Source organism: Phyllopteryx taeniolatus, chromosome 2 (genome assembly GCF_024500385.1).
Source record: "Phyllopteryx taeniolatus isolate TA_2022b chromosome 2, UOR_Ptae_1.2, whole genome shotgun sequence".
NCBI lineage: Eukaryota > Metazoa > Chordata > Actinopteri > Syngnathiformes > Syngnathidae > Phyllopteryx > Phyllopteryx taeniolatus.
In genome coordinates, this window is record NC_084503.1 from 17351785 (window position 1) to 17366541 (window position 14757).

The 14757-nt window shown below is 39.7% G+C and overlaps 1 protein-coding gene across 1 annotated transcript; it reads right to left on the reverse strand.

The window, feature by feature from the left end:
- Positions 1 to 2584: 2584 nt before the first annotated feature.
- tgfbrap1 (transforming growth factor, beta receptor associated protein 1) lies at positions 2585 to 13673 on the reverse strand. Its single transcript, XM_061763020.1, has 13 exons — positions 13351 to 13673; positions 11824 to 12539; positions 10336 to 10530; positions 10061 to 10215; positions 9773 to 9855; positions 9507 to 9687; positions 9231 to 9391; positions 8734 to 8791; positions 8516 to 8659; positions 8015 to 8158; positions 7670 to 7829; positions 6952 to 7418; positions 2585 to 4252 (listed from the first exon to the last, which is right to left on the reverse strand). Exons 2-13 carry the CDS (start codon positions 12518 to 12520, stop codon positions 4064 to 4066), a joined length of 2634 nt encoding a protein of 877 aa, XP_061619004.1. The 5' UTR covers positions 12521 to 12539; positions 13351 to 13673; the 3' UTR covers positions 2585 to 4063.
- Between the last annotated feature and the right edge of the window lie 1084 nt (positions 13674 to 14757).

Consider the following 14757-nt stretch of genomic DNA (forward strand, 5'->3'; position numbering starts at 1 on the left):
GTTGAGGGTCCGTGACCGTCTCACCTCACCATTGAGAATGGGCGTGGGGGGAGGCGCGCCAATACCCTTGCCCTTTGGGACTGTCGGGGTGCTTTGGTTGGGCTGGGGGGGGACCGCCCTGGGTCCTGGGGAGTGGGTGGTGAAACATCAGAATAATTAAAATAAGCAGAGGAAGTATTTCAAACTGCTCCAGCACAAAAGGCATACAGATCCACCATTCTGCATGGTCAAAATTGGCTTTTTTCTCTTGCCCCTCCCTCTCGATGACCAACTTACCCAGTGCTTATCAAATAGAACAAATAAAATACATTTTAAATCAGCATTTTTTTTGTATCAGTCTGTGATATGTTAACTAGTAGTACTTGTTCTGAAGTTGTGTCTCAACATACACAACCCTGTTACTAAAACATTTTAGCCACCGAAAGGAAGAGGAAAAATATAGTGAGCTAAATGACTCACCAGAAATGACGTCAAGCCAATTGCTCTGATCATGGGTAGTCTAAGGTCAGCCCCGTCTTCTATTTTCACATTTTTTTCTTATTTCAGCTGTAATGGAGTGTGTCACTTAAATGCAACCCCATTACTCATTTTTTTTTATAACACGTGCAGAATGTGGCTTGGCATTGTCTTGCTGAAATAAGTAGGGATGTTCCAAAAAAAGACGTTGCTTGGGTGGCAGCATATATTGCTCCAAAACCTGTGTGTACCTTTCAAGTATTAATGGTGCTGTCAGAGATGTGAAAGTTACCCATGCCATGGGCACTAACACATCCCTTGAACTTTGCGCTGATAACAGTCTGAATGGTCCTTTTCCTCTTGGAGGACTTGACGTCCAAGATTTCCAAAAACAATCTGAAAGGTGGACTCCTCAGACCACAGCACTTTTCCACTTTGCATCAGTTCATCTCAGATAAGCTCGGGCCCAGAGAAGCCGGTGGAATTTCCGGGTGTTGCTAATATACTGTACAGTATGGCTTACATTTTGCATGGTAGTTTTAACTTGCATTTGTGGCTGTAGCGACAAACTGTGTTAACTGACAATGGTTTTCTGAAGTGTTCCTTTGCCCATGTGGCAATATCTTTCACACAATGACGCCGGTTTTCAATGCAGTGCCGCCTGAGGGATCGAAGGTCACGCGCATTCAATGTTGGTTTTCGGCCTTGCCACTTGCAGAGATTTCTCTAGATTCTCTGAGTCTTTGGACAATATTATGGACCACAGATGATGAAATCCCGAAATTCCTTGCAATTATATGTTGAGAAACATTGTTCTTAAACTGTTGGACAATCCACCTTGTTAGAAACTAAGGGCAATATAGTTTAAGATCAAGTGACTTCCTTACTCTGACTGTCCCTCATGTGCACAGAGATGGGTTTTAAAAAAAGTCATTTTGTTATGCTCCTCCCTCTGCAAGGAACTCCCTGCCAGCTTAACTAATATTGTCTGACCTGATCGATCTCAACAGTTTTTATGAACTTCTTAGAACCAAAGAACCCGAATGCATTGGGCTTTGTCACGTTTTTTTAAATCAGATGCCATACATTTATTTTTTTCACTGATATATTTCATTCTTTAGTTTTATTTATTGTATGATTGTTGTTGTGTTATGTACTGTAAAATTTCTGCTGCCTCTTGGCCAGGTTGCTTTTGAAAAAAATATTTTATATCTCTATCTGGTTAAATAAAGGTTAAATAAATAAATGGGGGCATACATATGCATGTACAGCATTTATATTCAACAACAGCACAATAGTTGTCATATTTGCTAGACTGTCAAAATTGGCATTTATTTTTTGTTGTACTTTATAATGGAAACCCATGTTTAGATTTTTTGTTAATCTGAAACCCTTGCAAGTTTACCAGTGAACACACATCACACAAAATAATTATAGTTATTTTATTATATAATTCAACAATAGCATGGTAGTTGTCATATTTAGCTGGAATGGCATAATCATGATTTATTTTTGTAGTTCGAAATGGAAACAATTGCATTGATAAAATGTTAATGTGCATAGGCAGCACAGTAGAATACTGGTTAGCATGTACGGTAGTTCTGTTTGAATCTCAGCTCAATCCTTTCTGTGTGGAGTTTGCATATTCCCCACATGTGCATGTTAGATTAATTGAAGACTAAATTGTCCTTTAAGTGTGAATGCTTGTTGAATGTACTGCCATTTGCTGGTGCACAATCCAGGGTGTACCCCACCTCTCGCCCCCCTGAGAAGCCCTATAGAAAATGTAATATAGTCTGCTCGTTTTAAAGATGTACCGGAAAACAGTAGAGTCATAGTTGGGAAAAGGTTTCTATATGTAAGCTTGCTTTCCTGCGAGCCATATTAGCACTGGGTCGCTGCATGTCCTTCTGCGGCACAGTATGCAATGTTCTCAAACCAGGTGAAGATGACAATATCAGAGTCTACATGAATCACTTGCCCAATAGTGATGATTAAGAAATCAGAAATCCAAACATACTCCCTAAAGTAGGAGCCTCACAGTAAATAAAAGCCACAGGTACATCATTCCAGCAGAATTATTATTATTTTTTTTAAGTGCAATGCATGGAATTCAGACCACCAAGAGTGAGTGTTCAGTTTCATATTTATTAAATCGGATGGTTTTGCAGATTAAGCATTTCATCTCCAATGTAGTTGATTTGCAAAGTGACAAAGAGGTAACAAAAAATGCTTTATGTACATAACAGAACATATAAAATACAACTGGATGTCTTTTTTTATTCCAATAATTTTAAATCGGGTCATAATGATGAAGGATCTATGAAATAGACTAAAGTGCATAACTTTAGTTTGTGCCTTTATCCTAAACACTGGACAACAAGTTCTGTGGTTGCAATGAAACCAATTATTTTATGTTTTGCAGAGTAAGACAATTTTAAACTCTTAAGATTGTTTTGGGGTAAATACTTTGTGAAAAAGAAAGTCTAATAATCTTACAGGAATTAAAACATGACCCTTAATGCCAGACCGTAAAGAGTTCTCAAGAGTTTCTATATTGTGGTTTACGGGCTGATCAATTTTTTTTGAGCGAGAGTGCAACATTGGCAATAACAAAAGGATTTAATTCAACTGAATTTGGAGTGGTGTCAGGGTGAAAACAGTATGCATTGCTCAAACAAATACCCTGTTCTTTCACTATCCAAGTGGTGGTTTTATCTTTCTACAAATCCCCTCGTGCTGAACCATTGTATAAGACAAACAATCTCATCATCCATTATGAATTTTTTTTTGGACAGTAATTAATTACTTACAGATTATTTGCTACATAGGACCCCAAATTATAAAACAATGGAATGATTACTGTGTTTTGAATTTTAAACCTGTTTTATTTTTTGTAAATTAACGCTCTTTTGTCATTTGCCCATCATTCATTTAGAAGTGGGAAATAAACAAAATTAGAAACAGGGAAAGCAAAACTGTTAAGGTGTAGGCATCAAAGTCAAGTGATTAAACACTAAATTACGACGTACGTTGTTAATTACAACAACCAGGACTTTCAGGGCAGAAGGTAAACAGTAAAAAAAATATCTGAAATACTGGGCCTTATGCATAAGACATTTCAGTTTAGTATCCAACTCTGCATTATGCATGTTGGATTAATAAGACTAATATGGATATGTATAATTGTGTCATAAAAACAGCTTGCAACAGAACTAAGACACTACGACCTGTAGATCAGTCAATGCGTGAAACTGAAAAGTAAGGACAAACCAATAGTGATGCTCCAGATGTGTGTAGGAGTTTGTCTTGTTTTTGATTAAATTATTAAGGGCGGTCATTTGGCTTTGACCTCGATAAAATTCTGAATATGTTAACTGCGTCACACACTCACAGCGTCTGCTCCCTTCTCACACCTCCACTTTCCTCTTCTCCCAAAAACATAGCTGTCTTTGTTATTCTTGCAGACTCCATGAGCAACCTGACCACACCAAGAGATGCTTTGGCCTCATCCCCAAAGTCATCAGCCATCCCCAAAAGCCAGCACATCCCGCTTCATTCTGCTGCTTCCAATCAAAAATCACCTTGTTGTGTGATGGGCCAGGGCTCACGTGTGGTTGCTGCTGTTAGTTAACTGTCTCTTTGTTGGGGAGTCTCTAACTCTTTGGGCAAAACAGTGTGTGTGGACAGGCACACCACCCGGAAGGCACACCACTTCCGTGTCACTGAAGGTGTTGTGGCATAAGTGGCATCCCTTCTTTGCAGATACAGCAATTGGCTTCTTTGTCTCTTTCAACTGGATCAGAAAATAAAAAAAGGTGTTTGAGGTGAAGATGACATCAAATATATAAAGTATACACATACACGTGCACCCATAAAAATACTATTTACAGTACGTTATTCATTGAATTGTAGTGTCTCTGTAGTTAAGAGAACAAATGGTAAAGATCACTGTGGCTGAGCTCCAGATACAGTGGATATGAACACTAGATTGAAGAGCGTGCTGTAGCAGCCCGGCTAACTGACGTGCCTATGTGGCAGCCATATTGGCAGGAACGACGTTTTCATTGAAGGCAATGCATGGACATTAAAATTAAGTCTGAACTTGCTCATTTGTCAACAGATTTTCACAAGGGTTACGGTTTTGTTAATGCCAAAGCGTTTGCTATCAATACACAACATTTGAAAAATGACAATCAAAAAATGATCAAAAGAAATGTGCAGCAAATTGGCCAACAGTGCAATTCATCATCATCATGACGTGACATTCCACTTTGATGTTTTTTTTCCTGTACAGGATCGGTTTGTGGTGCCAAAATCAACCAATAAATTAGAAAAGAAACAAAAGAAAAAAACACCTGAATCAGAATTTCCCCGTTATTGGCTCTTCTTCAATGAGAAGCTGTAGTCCTCCCCCCTTTCCCTCCTTTATATTTGAGCAATAAACTGATCATGTTTATTTAGTTTTTTAGTTCGTTTTAATAGTATGTTTTCACTTATTTCTATATTGCACTATATTTATTTTTAAACACTAATTTCTTTAAAAACATAAGTATAACTTACATTAAAAAACTAACTTTTGGGACTGGAATGGATCAATTGTGTGTCCATTCCTTTCATTGGAAACACCTCAATTTAAGAACGTTTCAGATATTTTATACACACACACACACACACACACAAACACAGGGTACAGAAAGTATTCAGACCCCTTAAATTGTTCACTGTTATATTGCAGCCATTTGCTAAAATCATTTAAGTTCATTTTTTGCCTAATTAATGTACACACAGCACCCCATATCGACAAATTGTTTCATTTTTTGCAGATTTCTTAAAAAAGAAAAACTGAAATATCGCACAGCCATAAGTATTCAGACACTCCTAATTAACTCTGGTGCCATCCATTTCTTCTGATCATCCTTTAGATGGTTCTACACCTTCATTGGAGTCCAGCTCTGTTTGATTATACTGATTGGACTTGATTAGGAAAGCCACAAACCTGTCTATATAAGACCTTACAGCTCACCGTGAATGTCAGCGCAAATGAGAATCATGAGGTCAAAAGGAACTGCCTTAAGAGTTCAGAGACAGAATTGTGCCAAGGCACATATCTGGCCAAGGTTACAAAAAAAAAAAAAAAAAATCTGCTGGACTTAATGTTCCTAAGAGCACAGTGGCCTCCATAATCCTGAAATGGAAGACGTTTGGGACGACCAGAACCCTTACTAGAGCTGGCCGTCCAGCCAAACTGAGCAATCGGGGGAGAAGAGCCTTGGTGAGAGAGGTAAAGAAGAACCCAAAGATCACTATGGCTGAGCTCCAGAGATGCAGTCGGGAGATGGGAGAAATTTCTCGAAAGTCAACCAGCAATCAGGGCTTTATGGCAGAGTGGCCCAACGGAAGCCTCTCCTCAGTGCAAGACACATGAAAGCCCGCATGGAGTTTGCTTAAAAAAATAAAAATGAATACAAAAATGAAAAACACCTGTAGGACTCCAAGATGGTGAGAAATAAGATTCTCTGGTCTGATGAGACAAAGATAGAACTTTTAGGCCTTAATTCTAAGCGGTATGTGTGGAGAAAACCAGGCACTGCTCATCACCTGTCCAATAAAGTCCCAACAGTGAAGCATGGTGGTGGCAGCATCAAGCTGTGTTTTTTTTTTCCCAGCTGCAGGGACAGGATGACTGGTTGCAATCGAAAGAAAGATGAATGCGACAAAGTATTGAACACACCAACTGGTATTTATTCAATACAAAAGCCTTTGTTTGCAATGACAGCTTCAAGACGCCTCCTGTATGGAGAAACTAGTCATGCATTGCTCTGGTGTGATTTTGGCCCATCCCTCCACACAAGCAGTCTTCAAATCCTGAAGGTTCTGTGGGCTTCTTTTATGGACCATGAGTTCAGTTCTTTCCATAGATTTTCATTTGGATTCAAGTCGGGTGATTGGCTGGGCCATTCTAGCGGCTTTATTTTTTTTCTTTGAAACCAAAATCTTGCGAGGCGCACCTGATCGAGGCAAATTTATGGTGGTAAGATTGGCTTTCCACTTACGTATTATGGCTCCAACCATGCTCACTGGAACGTTTAGAAGCTTAAATATACGCCTGTAACCCATGCCATCGTTATGTTTTGCAACAATTAGTATGCGCTGGTCTTGAGACAGCTCGCTCCTTTTTGTAGGCCACCAATTAGGACTGAACCAGCTGATATTCATTTGCACTGACAAGGGGCTGGATTTTAGGTGTTGTCTTGGCTTTCAATGCCTTTTTGCACCTCGCTTCATGTGTTCAATACTTTTTCCCTGTGTCATTTCACAGTTTTACACACAACTTAATTTCTGATCTTATTTGTATGTATGGATTACTTGGGTTGTTCCCAACATCTGGTGAAATTTTAAGGTCAATAGCACCTTTGGAAGTATATTTAGTGAGAAAAATGGTGACGCGTTAATTACCTATTTCAGCCGCTGTATATGTAATGAACCGCTCACCTTGTCGTGCAGTAGTTGAAGGTGTTCGGAGTGGGCGAGCCCTAGTGCAATCTGGGACGTGCGCGAGGCATGCATACTAGCTCTTACGGCTTGACCCAGAAAGGGCCGTAGCAGTTGCAGCGACCAGCCATCTGGCAGTGTTCTCAGCACATGAACCGGATCAAACAACTCTCCGTGACGATTCAGGAGGTCCACTGCTGCCATTTGTAGATCTCCACTGTCACTGCACACTGACGACTGGGATTTCCCGGTGGCACTTTTGTCAAGATACATCCCCAGGAGTTGGTGGAACAGCTGCTGTCGGTAAGCAGAATCCCGACAAGACGAGGTCCAAATACAAAAGGCCTCAGCAGATTGGAAGTCTCCTAGCTTGTGCACTAAAATGTGGAGTGCTTTATCATGGTCTTCTAATTTTCCGTATAGAGTTGCACGCTCTAGCAGCAGTTGCTCACAGTTTTCCATCTTATCTAAACAACATAGAAGCAAAAAAACAAGCATGCACCCACATCAGTACTAGTTTTTGGACAGTAATAATCTAGAGGATATCTCTGTATTGCAACAACATTTGTAAGGGTGGAATACTATGGGTGGATGGATATTTTTGCAATAATGTAACTTTCATACGACAGGGATAAGAGATGTTGCCCCATCAAATATCAAACTGCTCTCAAACTAGAAGCGAGCATTCATCAGAATGCATTTACAATGATGATCTCACCTAAAATATACTGAGCACTGTATAGATTTGACTCCCTGAGTAGCGCCTGGAGCTTCTCTCTGGCTCTCCTGAGCTCCTTTTCATTGATTGGAGACTCTGATACTAAAGATAAGACCCTCTCCAGGTATAAGTCTGCCAGATATGTGTGGAATTGCTCCTCCTACAGACAAGAAAAGAATCACTGCAATTTACCAATATCGAATCCCGTACAATAGAAGCTTCTATTTTCATTTTTACCTTTCATATAAAAACAAGTTAACAATATGATCCACATGTACAGTATATGCTACTGTCACTATATTGTCCCCATTAGTCAGCATCACATGAAGATTCTGTGAATGGTACCTGAATCTGTCTTTCTAGCACAAGGTGTTCCAAGTAGAGAAGAACAGCCTCCCTGTGCTTTTCCAGGTATGTAATGACATCATCAGGCTTCAGGTCTGACTGGTCTTTACCAACAGGCCGCTTAGTGAAGATGTGGACAGCTGTCTATGAAGAAAAATGAATGCCTGGGTTACCGCTGTACCTAAATTGCATGATACAAAATATAAATGGACATTTTCATGGAAGAGGAACAGTTTATAGTAGACATATAGTCAGGGGCCACAAAATTAGGTATACAATCTAATTAAATCCAATACAAGATATGTATGAAAACTGTCAACAAATATAATGTTCCATTTTGACTTACAGTCAAGAAGAGGTGATATGCTTATTATCGTGGTTGTATCATATTGAGAGTTTTTTTCACATTAAGCTACATTAAAGGAACAATAGTTTTCAATTAGTTATCATTTCACTATTAATTGAAACTGAAAACTGCAAGCAACTAAGAGATTGACCTACAGTGGGATTTTTATGTAGGGCCCAGTTTGTATACTTCCACACAAGGTTCACATCGGCAGTGGAGCTGAGAAAATCTACAATGTACTCAAAGAGATCAGGTTTTGTAGAATCCTGCAGTTCCTTGTCTGCAACACGAATCCACATCTGAAAAAAAAGATGCAAGTGCATAAAGACGTCCTTCCTATCACATTAGGGTCGTGTCACACGTTTGAATTTACCTGAAGTGCTGCTGTATCCTGACCATTAGAATGGTAAAGCAGTCCAAGTGCAAAATATCTGGGACAGAGAGGAAGGAAGAGCAGGCTGATGATGAAGATCTTTACTCCCCCCCCCCACCCCATACAAAGTACAGTACTTTGTTTAAATGCTAACAGAACCAATACTAGGGTAGTAACAGCTGTGGATGTGACAAAATACTCCTTTACACCACTCTCCTTATGAAGACGTGAATTAACCCATGCATTGAATCTTAATGCTTATTGTTGTGATCATGACTGCCTTTTTAAGATGAAACTTTGCTATCAAATTTGTTCAGATGACTTTGAAGGGAGCTCATGTGCACATTAAACAAATGAAAAGTCTAAAGTACAGCCAAGTTTCAGTTTCATGGGAAAATAATGTTTGGGAATATCAATTTCATTATTTGACTATTTATTGTCTGTTCAAAAGCAGCCTCAATAATAAGATGGAAAACTAAACACACGGAGCAACACACTTGTGATATTTCTCCAGCCACGGGACACAGTCTGCGAGCAGGCAGGCATTGTCTGATGCTAGCAGGTCAAGAAGGCTCTCATGATCCTGTTCAGCATACAATTTTAACAACGCAGTGTCCACATCCTCTTTGCAACCATTAGGTACCTCTGTGCTTCGGCCCTGCAAGGTGACGAGCATTAAGAATGTATATAAAAGTATGTATCTATGTATAAATAAAATTAAATAAAAGTAACAAATTATGAACAAAGAAAATAATGTAGGTTTCCTACATTACCTCTGTCAAATAACTGATCAGGAATTTCTTGCATTTCATCACTTTTTTGTGATCACCCTGTGCCAGGTGGTTGAGATCTGCAAACTCATGGAGAGGAGGGTGGCAGCGTGTGAAGGAAGATGAAGCTGGCAGTAGCAGTGGGTAGAGAGAAATCAGTTCACGCACATCCAGCTGACCTTTCCTACAGAGGGTAGGAAAGAATTTAAGAATGTGGTTGAAGCCAACTGACTGCCCCTGACAACTTAATGCCATATAAAAACATTTACCTGAAATGTTCTTTTGCTTCTACAAACTGAAGTTGGCCAAACTGTATGAAGCCTGCCTGCTGCAGGATTCTTTTGTGCAAAACCTGTGTAACAATGCAGAAAATGAGATAAAAATAACATTGGTAGTATTGTGACATCAGTTGAAATAACTGTTGGACAGAGGTCCTTTGCAGATGTTGGTAGAAATGGGTGACCAGGTTTTTTCTATTTATTTATTTAAATATATTTTGGACCAAATAGTACGTCACAAATACTATTTATTTACACATTGTAAATGGACTTCATTACCAAGAACTTTTCTTTAGGAATATTTCTCTTTGCTCCCTCTGTAAGGACAAGTGCCTCCTCCACTCTGCAGCTGGCCAGTAAGTCCTGGATCTGTCTCTCAAGCGGCAAGGGCACCAGAACGTATACAGCTTTAGTGGATGCCACAATGACCTTCCCTAAAAACACACAACACTCATGGGTCAGAACTCCACTGCTCTACACATTACCAATCATCCTGTTCAGATACTCCATCAAGATGAATAAAATGAACAACAGAAGTGTTTGTGGCACAGTACCTTCAAAGTCTTGCAGAATGTGTCCGTCCCTGAATGAAAGTGTCTGTTTTAGTTGTTGATCCAACATGCTGTGGATGGTGATGAAGCTTTCATCCAAGGCCACCACATATGGGAAGCAAACAGCTGCACCGATGACAGTCTCAGACCAGTTGACGGGAGCCCGTTGCGAAGCCCCTTCAGCGTTGGCAAACATTCCTATCGGAAAGGGGTGGGTGGATGATGTTTAAGAGACATGACAGAACTACCCCATTTGAGCGCGACTCAAATAATGTAATTTTTGATGGATGATTGGTCAGTAGGTTAGTTAGAGACTCATGGAAGGTTATACAACTGATTTCCACTAAACTTTGTAAATGGGTAGTACAAGAGCTAAGGAAGAACCTATTACATTTTTGGAACAGGTCTGGATAAATGTGCAGCTTTGGAAAAGCTTTCCCATTTGCTGTCATGTCTGCTTGTGTGCCGTGATGACCGACCAGATCCAACAGATGGAGCTGCATTGAGAAAGGCTTGCCTGTGTGGTAGTTAGCACCCACTTTGTACAAAGCATTTTTGCCTCAACAGGGTTGGAGATAAGAGTGGGGAACATATCGAATATACTTGATATATGGCGGGTTGTTACAGGTGAGATGTATAAAATGACTATATCGCTAATATTGAGTACAAATCCTCCTGTAGTGTTTTCTGCTTTCACTTTTTGCTGGTGCACCTCTCACAGCAGTCAGCACACTACCTGCCCATCCAGAAAACTCACGTGTTTTTGTATCAGTTAAAAACAGAATATTTTCATGTTCAAAATTCAACAGTAGTGTCTGGTCTGCTTGATTCTTTATATTGGTGTCATCTTATGAATCAAAGGGTAAAATCAAATCATTTATATAGTGATTTACAGGAGAAATCACAACATTGATATATATGTAGTGTATTTCCATATAGCCTACAAATATTTAGATATTGGTTTTGGGCTATATCGTGTAGCCCTAGTCGGAGGTCATGATTTTTCAACCACATAATTACATTATTGAACAACAATATAGTATAGTAGACCCCACATATTCACGGTTCAGCAACCCGCAGATGCACCTATTCGCAGATTTGTATTTTTTTTCCCCCGTGAAAAACGCTTGTTGGCTGTATATCCCTGCGTAGTCATTTTTTTCCCAATGCAATTATAATGTGGTCAATTATTCATAGATTTGCGCTATTCAGGGTAGGGCTCAATCCCTATTCCCCACGAATAGCAGGGGTCCACTGTTATAGCTATTTTAGATGCAAACAGGTCCAAAAAAACATTATGACACAACAATAGTGACAGCTCTTAGTATATATCTGATTTTTTTTTGTGTGGCAAGACTCTAAAAACTAATTTAAAAGGTGAGTTATACCCAAGTTAAAGTACCATGATTAAGTGAATGACATGAATACTTAAAATCCAGAAAGAAAGCATCACTAAATTGAAGCCAATTAGTCCAGCTTGATGCAACTTACCAAGACCACCTGGAGCCGCCAAGAGGAACTCCTCCCGGGCAATCCTCTTTACAATGGGCCTCCGCTCCTCACTGTTGTAAGGGAAAAGATCTTGGGCGGCTTCTGTGTTGTAGTTCAAGATCATGTACCGCGTAGCCAACGCTAGACACAGGAAGTAACCATCGAGACTGACAGCACAGGGTTGCTCCGGCGTGCTCACCTCTTTCACCAGCTGTACCCTGCCCTCATAGACCATGTAAATTTGCACTGTTCTACGCTTCAAGGAAAGGACACCCATTTCCATGCAGAAAGGATCACCGTTCACCGGATTCTCATTAATGCAGAATGTGGTCACACCTTTAATCCTAGCGCCACCTGCGACCGTTGACGGCACATTTTCCAGAGTCACCATGTCCACAAGAAAAACTGTTCCATCGCAAAGCACTATGAGACGCTCCAAAGCAGAGGCAGCCCGCAGCTCAGCCACTGGCTTCTTAAGGCCCAAGTATTTGTGCAGCAGTTTTTGAGTTGAGTAAGTTAGTCTCCCTTTGGGGGAAGTGACCTCGTCGAGCAGGAAATGGTGGATGAAGCAGTCGTTGGTTCCCACATACAAGTGTTTTCCACAGCATTCTATACATTCAATGTTGATGCGAGCCTTGTCTCCCATGAGGAGGTCCCGCTCCACAGCCGGGATGAGCTCAAAGGCCTTCACGCTCATCTTGGCCAAGGCATTGAAACTAAAGGATACAAGAGTGGTAGGACTCAGCTTATCTATTCAGAAATTATCAATATGGAAAGTGACTTCTATTAGAGTACTACTAATAATACCACTGCTGAGAACATTTGAAAGGGCCATGGTTCCGTGTGAGATGTAAAAGTGCAATGCCAGACAATTTCTTTGGCATTTTTCAAAGAAACGACCAAAATGACAATCTTATCAGTTCAATTCAAGTTCCTTTTTTAAAAAATAAAAATCTAAAGATCGTGGTGGACATTTTTTAAAAACAATTTACAGGCATATTAATCGTTTCATGGACCACATTTACTTAATGCCCAGCCAGCCTTCAACTCACAGACAGACCAACAGAATCAACAGTACGGCAGAAACGAAACCTGTGTTATGAGGATATGCTCTGCTATTAAGAGTGTTTGGCACTTGAATAGAAGCGCATGCAGGTGATTTACTGGATGATTTCCTTGTACTGTATTTGCATTCGAGAGTTTGGCTTGGTACGCCCTTCCAATTGCTATCCCTAATAACGTCAGCTAACCTGTCCAATCCATGAAGGCTAAAATCAGCCCCGGACTATCTTTGCTAACGTTTGTAAAAGGTGACACAATGCAGTTTAAGAACGTGGTAGGTAAACACACTAGTAAGGAAATATATTGGCTCGTTTTTTAAGCTAACGTTAGCGCTTACAGAATGCTCTCTGCTGCCAATGCTAGTAAGCTAATTATGACTGGCCATGAGGGGGGGGGGGGGGTTCCATATTATGCTAAACAAGTTGGTGAATGACAACATTTCCACAAACACACAGTGACACTTACATAGATAATGCAAAGTTTTCAAGCAGTCTTTCTTCCCTTAAGACGATCTCTGTGCACCAACTCCCTGCCCAGTTTCCCTCATGCTTGCTGGTTAGTGAGCATACACAGCGCTCACTGACGCAGGCTGGAAACAAGAGGAGAGCATTAGCACTACTTCTCCGAAAATAACCACACAAGATGCAGACAGACAAACATCAACATGTCCATTTTAAGCCAACAGCAATATAGCATGAATGGTGGAGCTGGGTCCAGTCTGTGCACAAGTGTGCATTATTAAACACCGCCCATAGCATCGGACTCTCACTTGACGCCTGGCAATTCAGAGGTTGCCTTCAAGACCATTCAGTGGAAGGGAAAGTGTTGTCGAATAAAGCCGCTGAGCACTTGTCAAGAGTTTTTAGTATTCTTTTCGAATGAATTCAAATGAGTTGGTGTTCTCTTCTATTTGCGTTGTTTTCTCCCCCATTACATATAGGAGAAAATGGCAGATATATATTTACATGAAAACAAAAATTGTGAATGAAAAGGAGCAGATAGGGCTAGAATAAATCTGATATTTTCTGCCCCCTTCCACAGAACATTTTACGTTAAAATTTCCACTCTATTTAAATAAATCATCAAAGTTAGTCAAATTGATTTTAACCTATTCTTCAGATCACTGTCTAAATTAACTATTTCATAATTATTTAATACCCTTGATTTTATGAGCATTTTAATGTATAAATTGAGCTTCTCTTTGATTTCTGTTTCCATCACTTGGTTCTAAATGTTGGTATTTAAAGACTTCTGTACGTTTCAAATTGGAGTTGCTTACTTTTTTTTTTAAACTTTATTGGAATATCTTTTTGGCAAGATGTTCATATTAGCCTTGTACATCCTTTGTAATATTTTAAAGTCTACTGAATTCTGGATTTTCATTTCCTTATATTTGATAACGGAAAATGGATGGATGGATGGATGGATGAATTAGGCAACATTTTAAAGGTCACAAATAACTATATTTCAAAAGTATAGCGTTAAACAGTAATAATATAATGATCAAATGTAGACACTGCCGTATGCATTTTCAACGGGTTACTGCTTTTATTATGGGATAACGCGTTGAATGGAACAAAAATTGCAGCAATGTCTTGTGTCATGTATGAATATCAGCAGTGTTGTGGAGTAGTTAGTTATTACTTTTAGAAAGTAGCTGAAATAGTTAATCTACAATTACATTTTCAACAGGGTAACTTGTAATTGTAACCAAGTACGTTTCCAAAATAATCTTCCTATCTCTCCATCACGGCGTATCAGAGTATGAGTATGACAGTATGTGTTCGGTTCGTGTTGTGTATGGTTGCGCTTTCTCGTATCGGCTGCTCTTGTTTTTGTAAGATTCCCTCATACGTTACACTATTTAAAGTG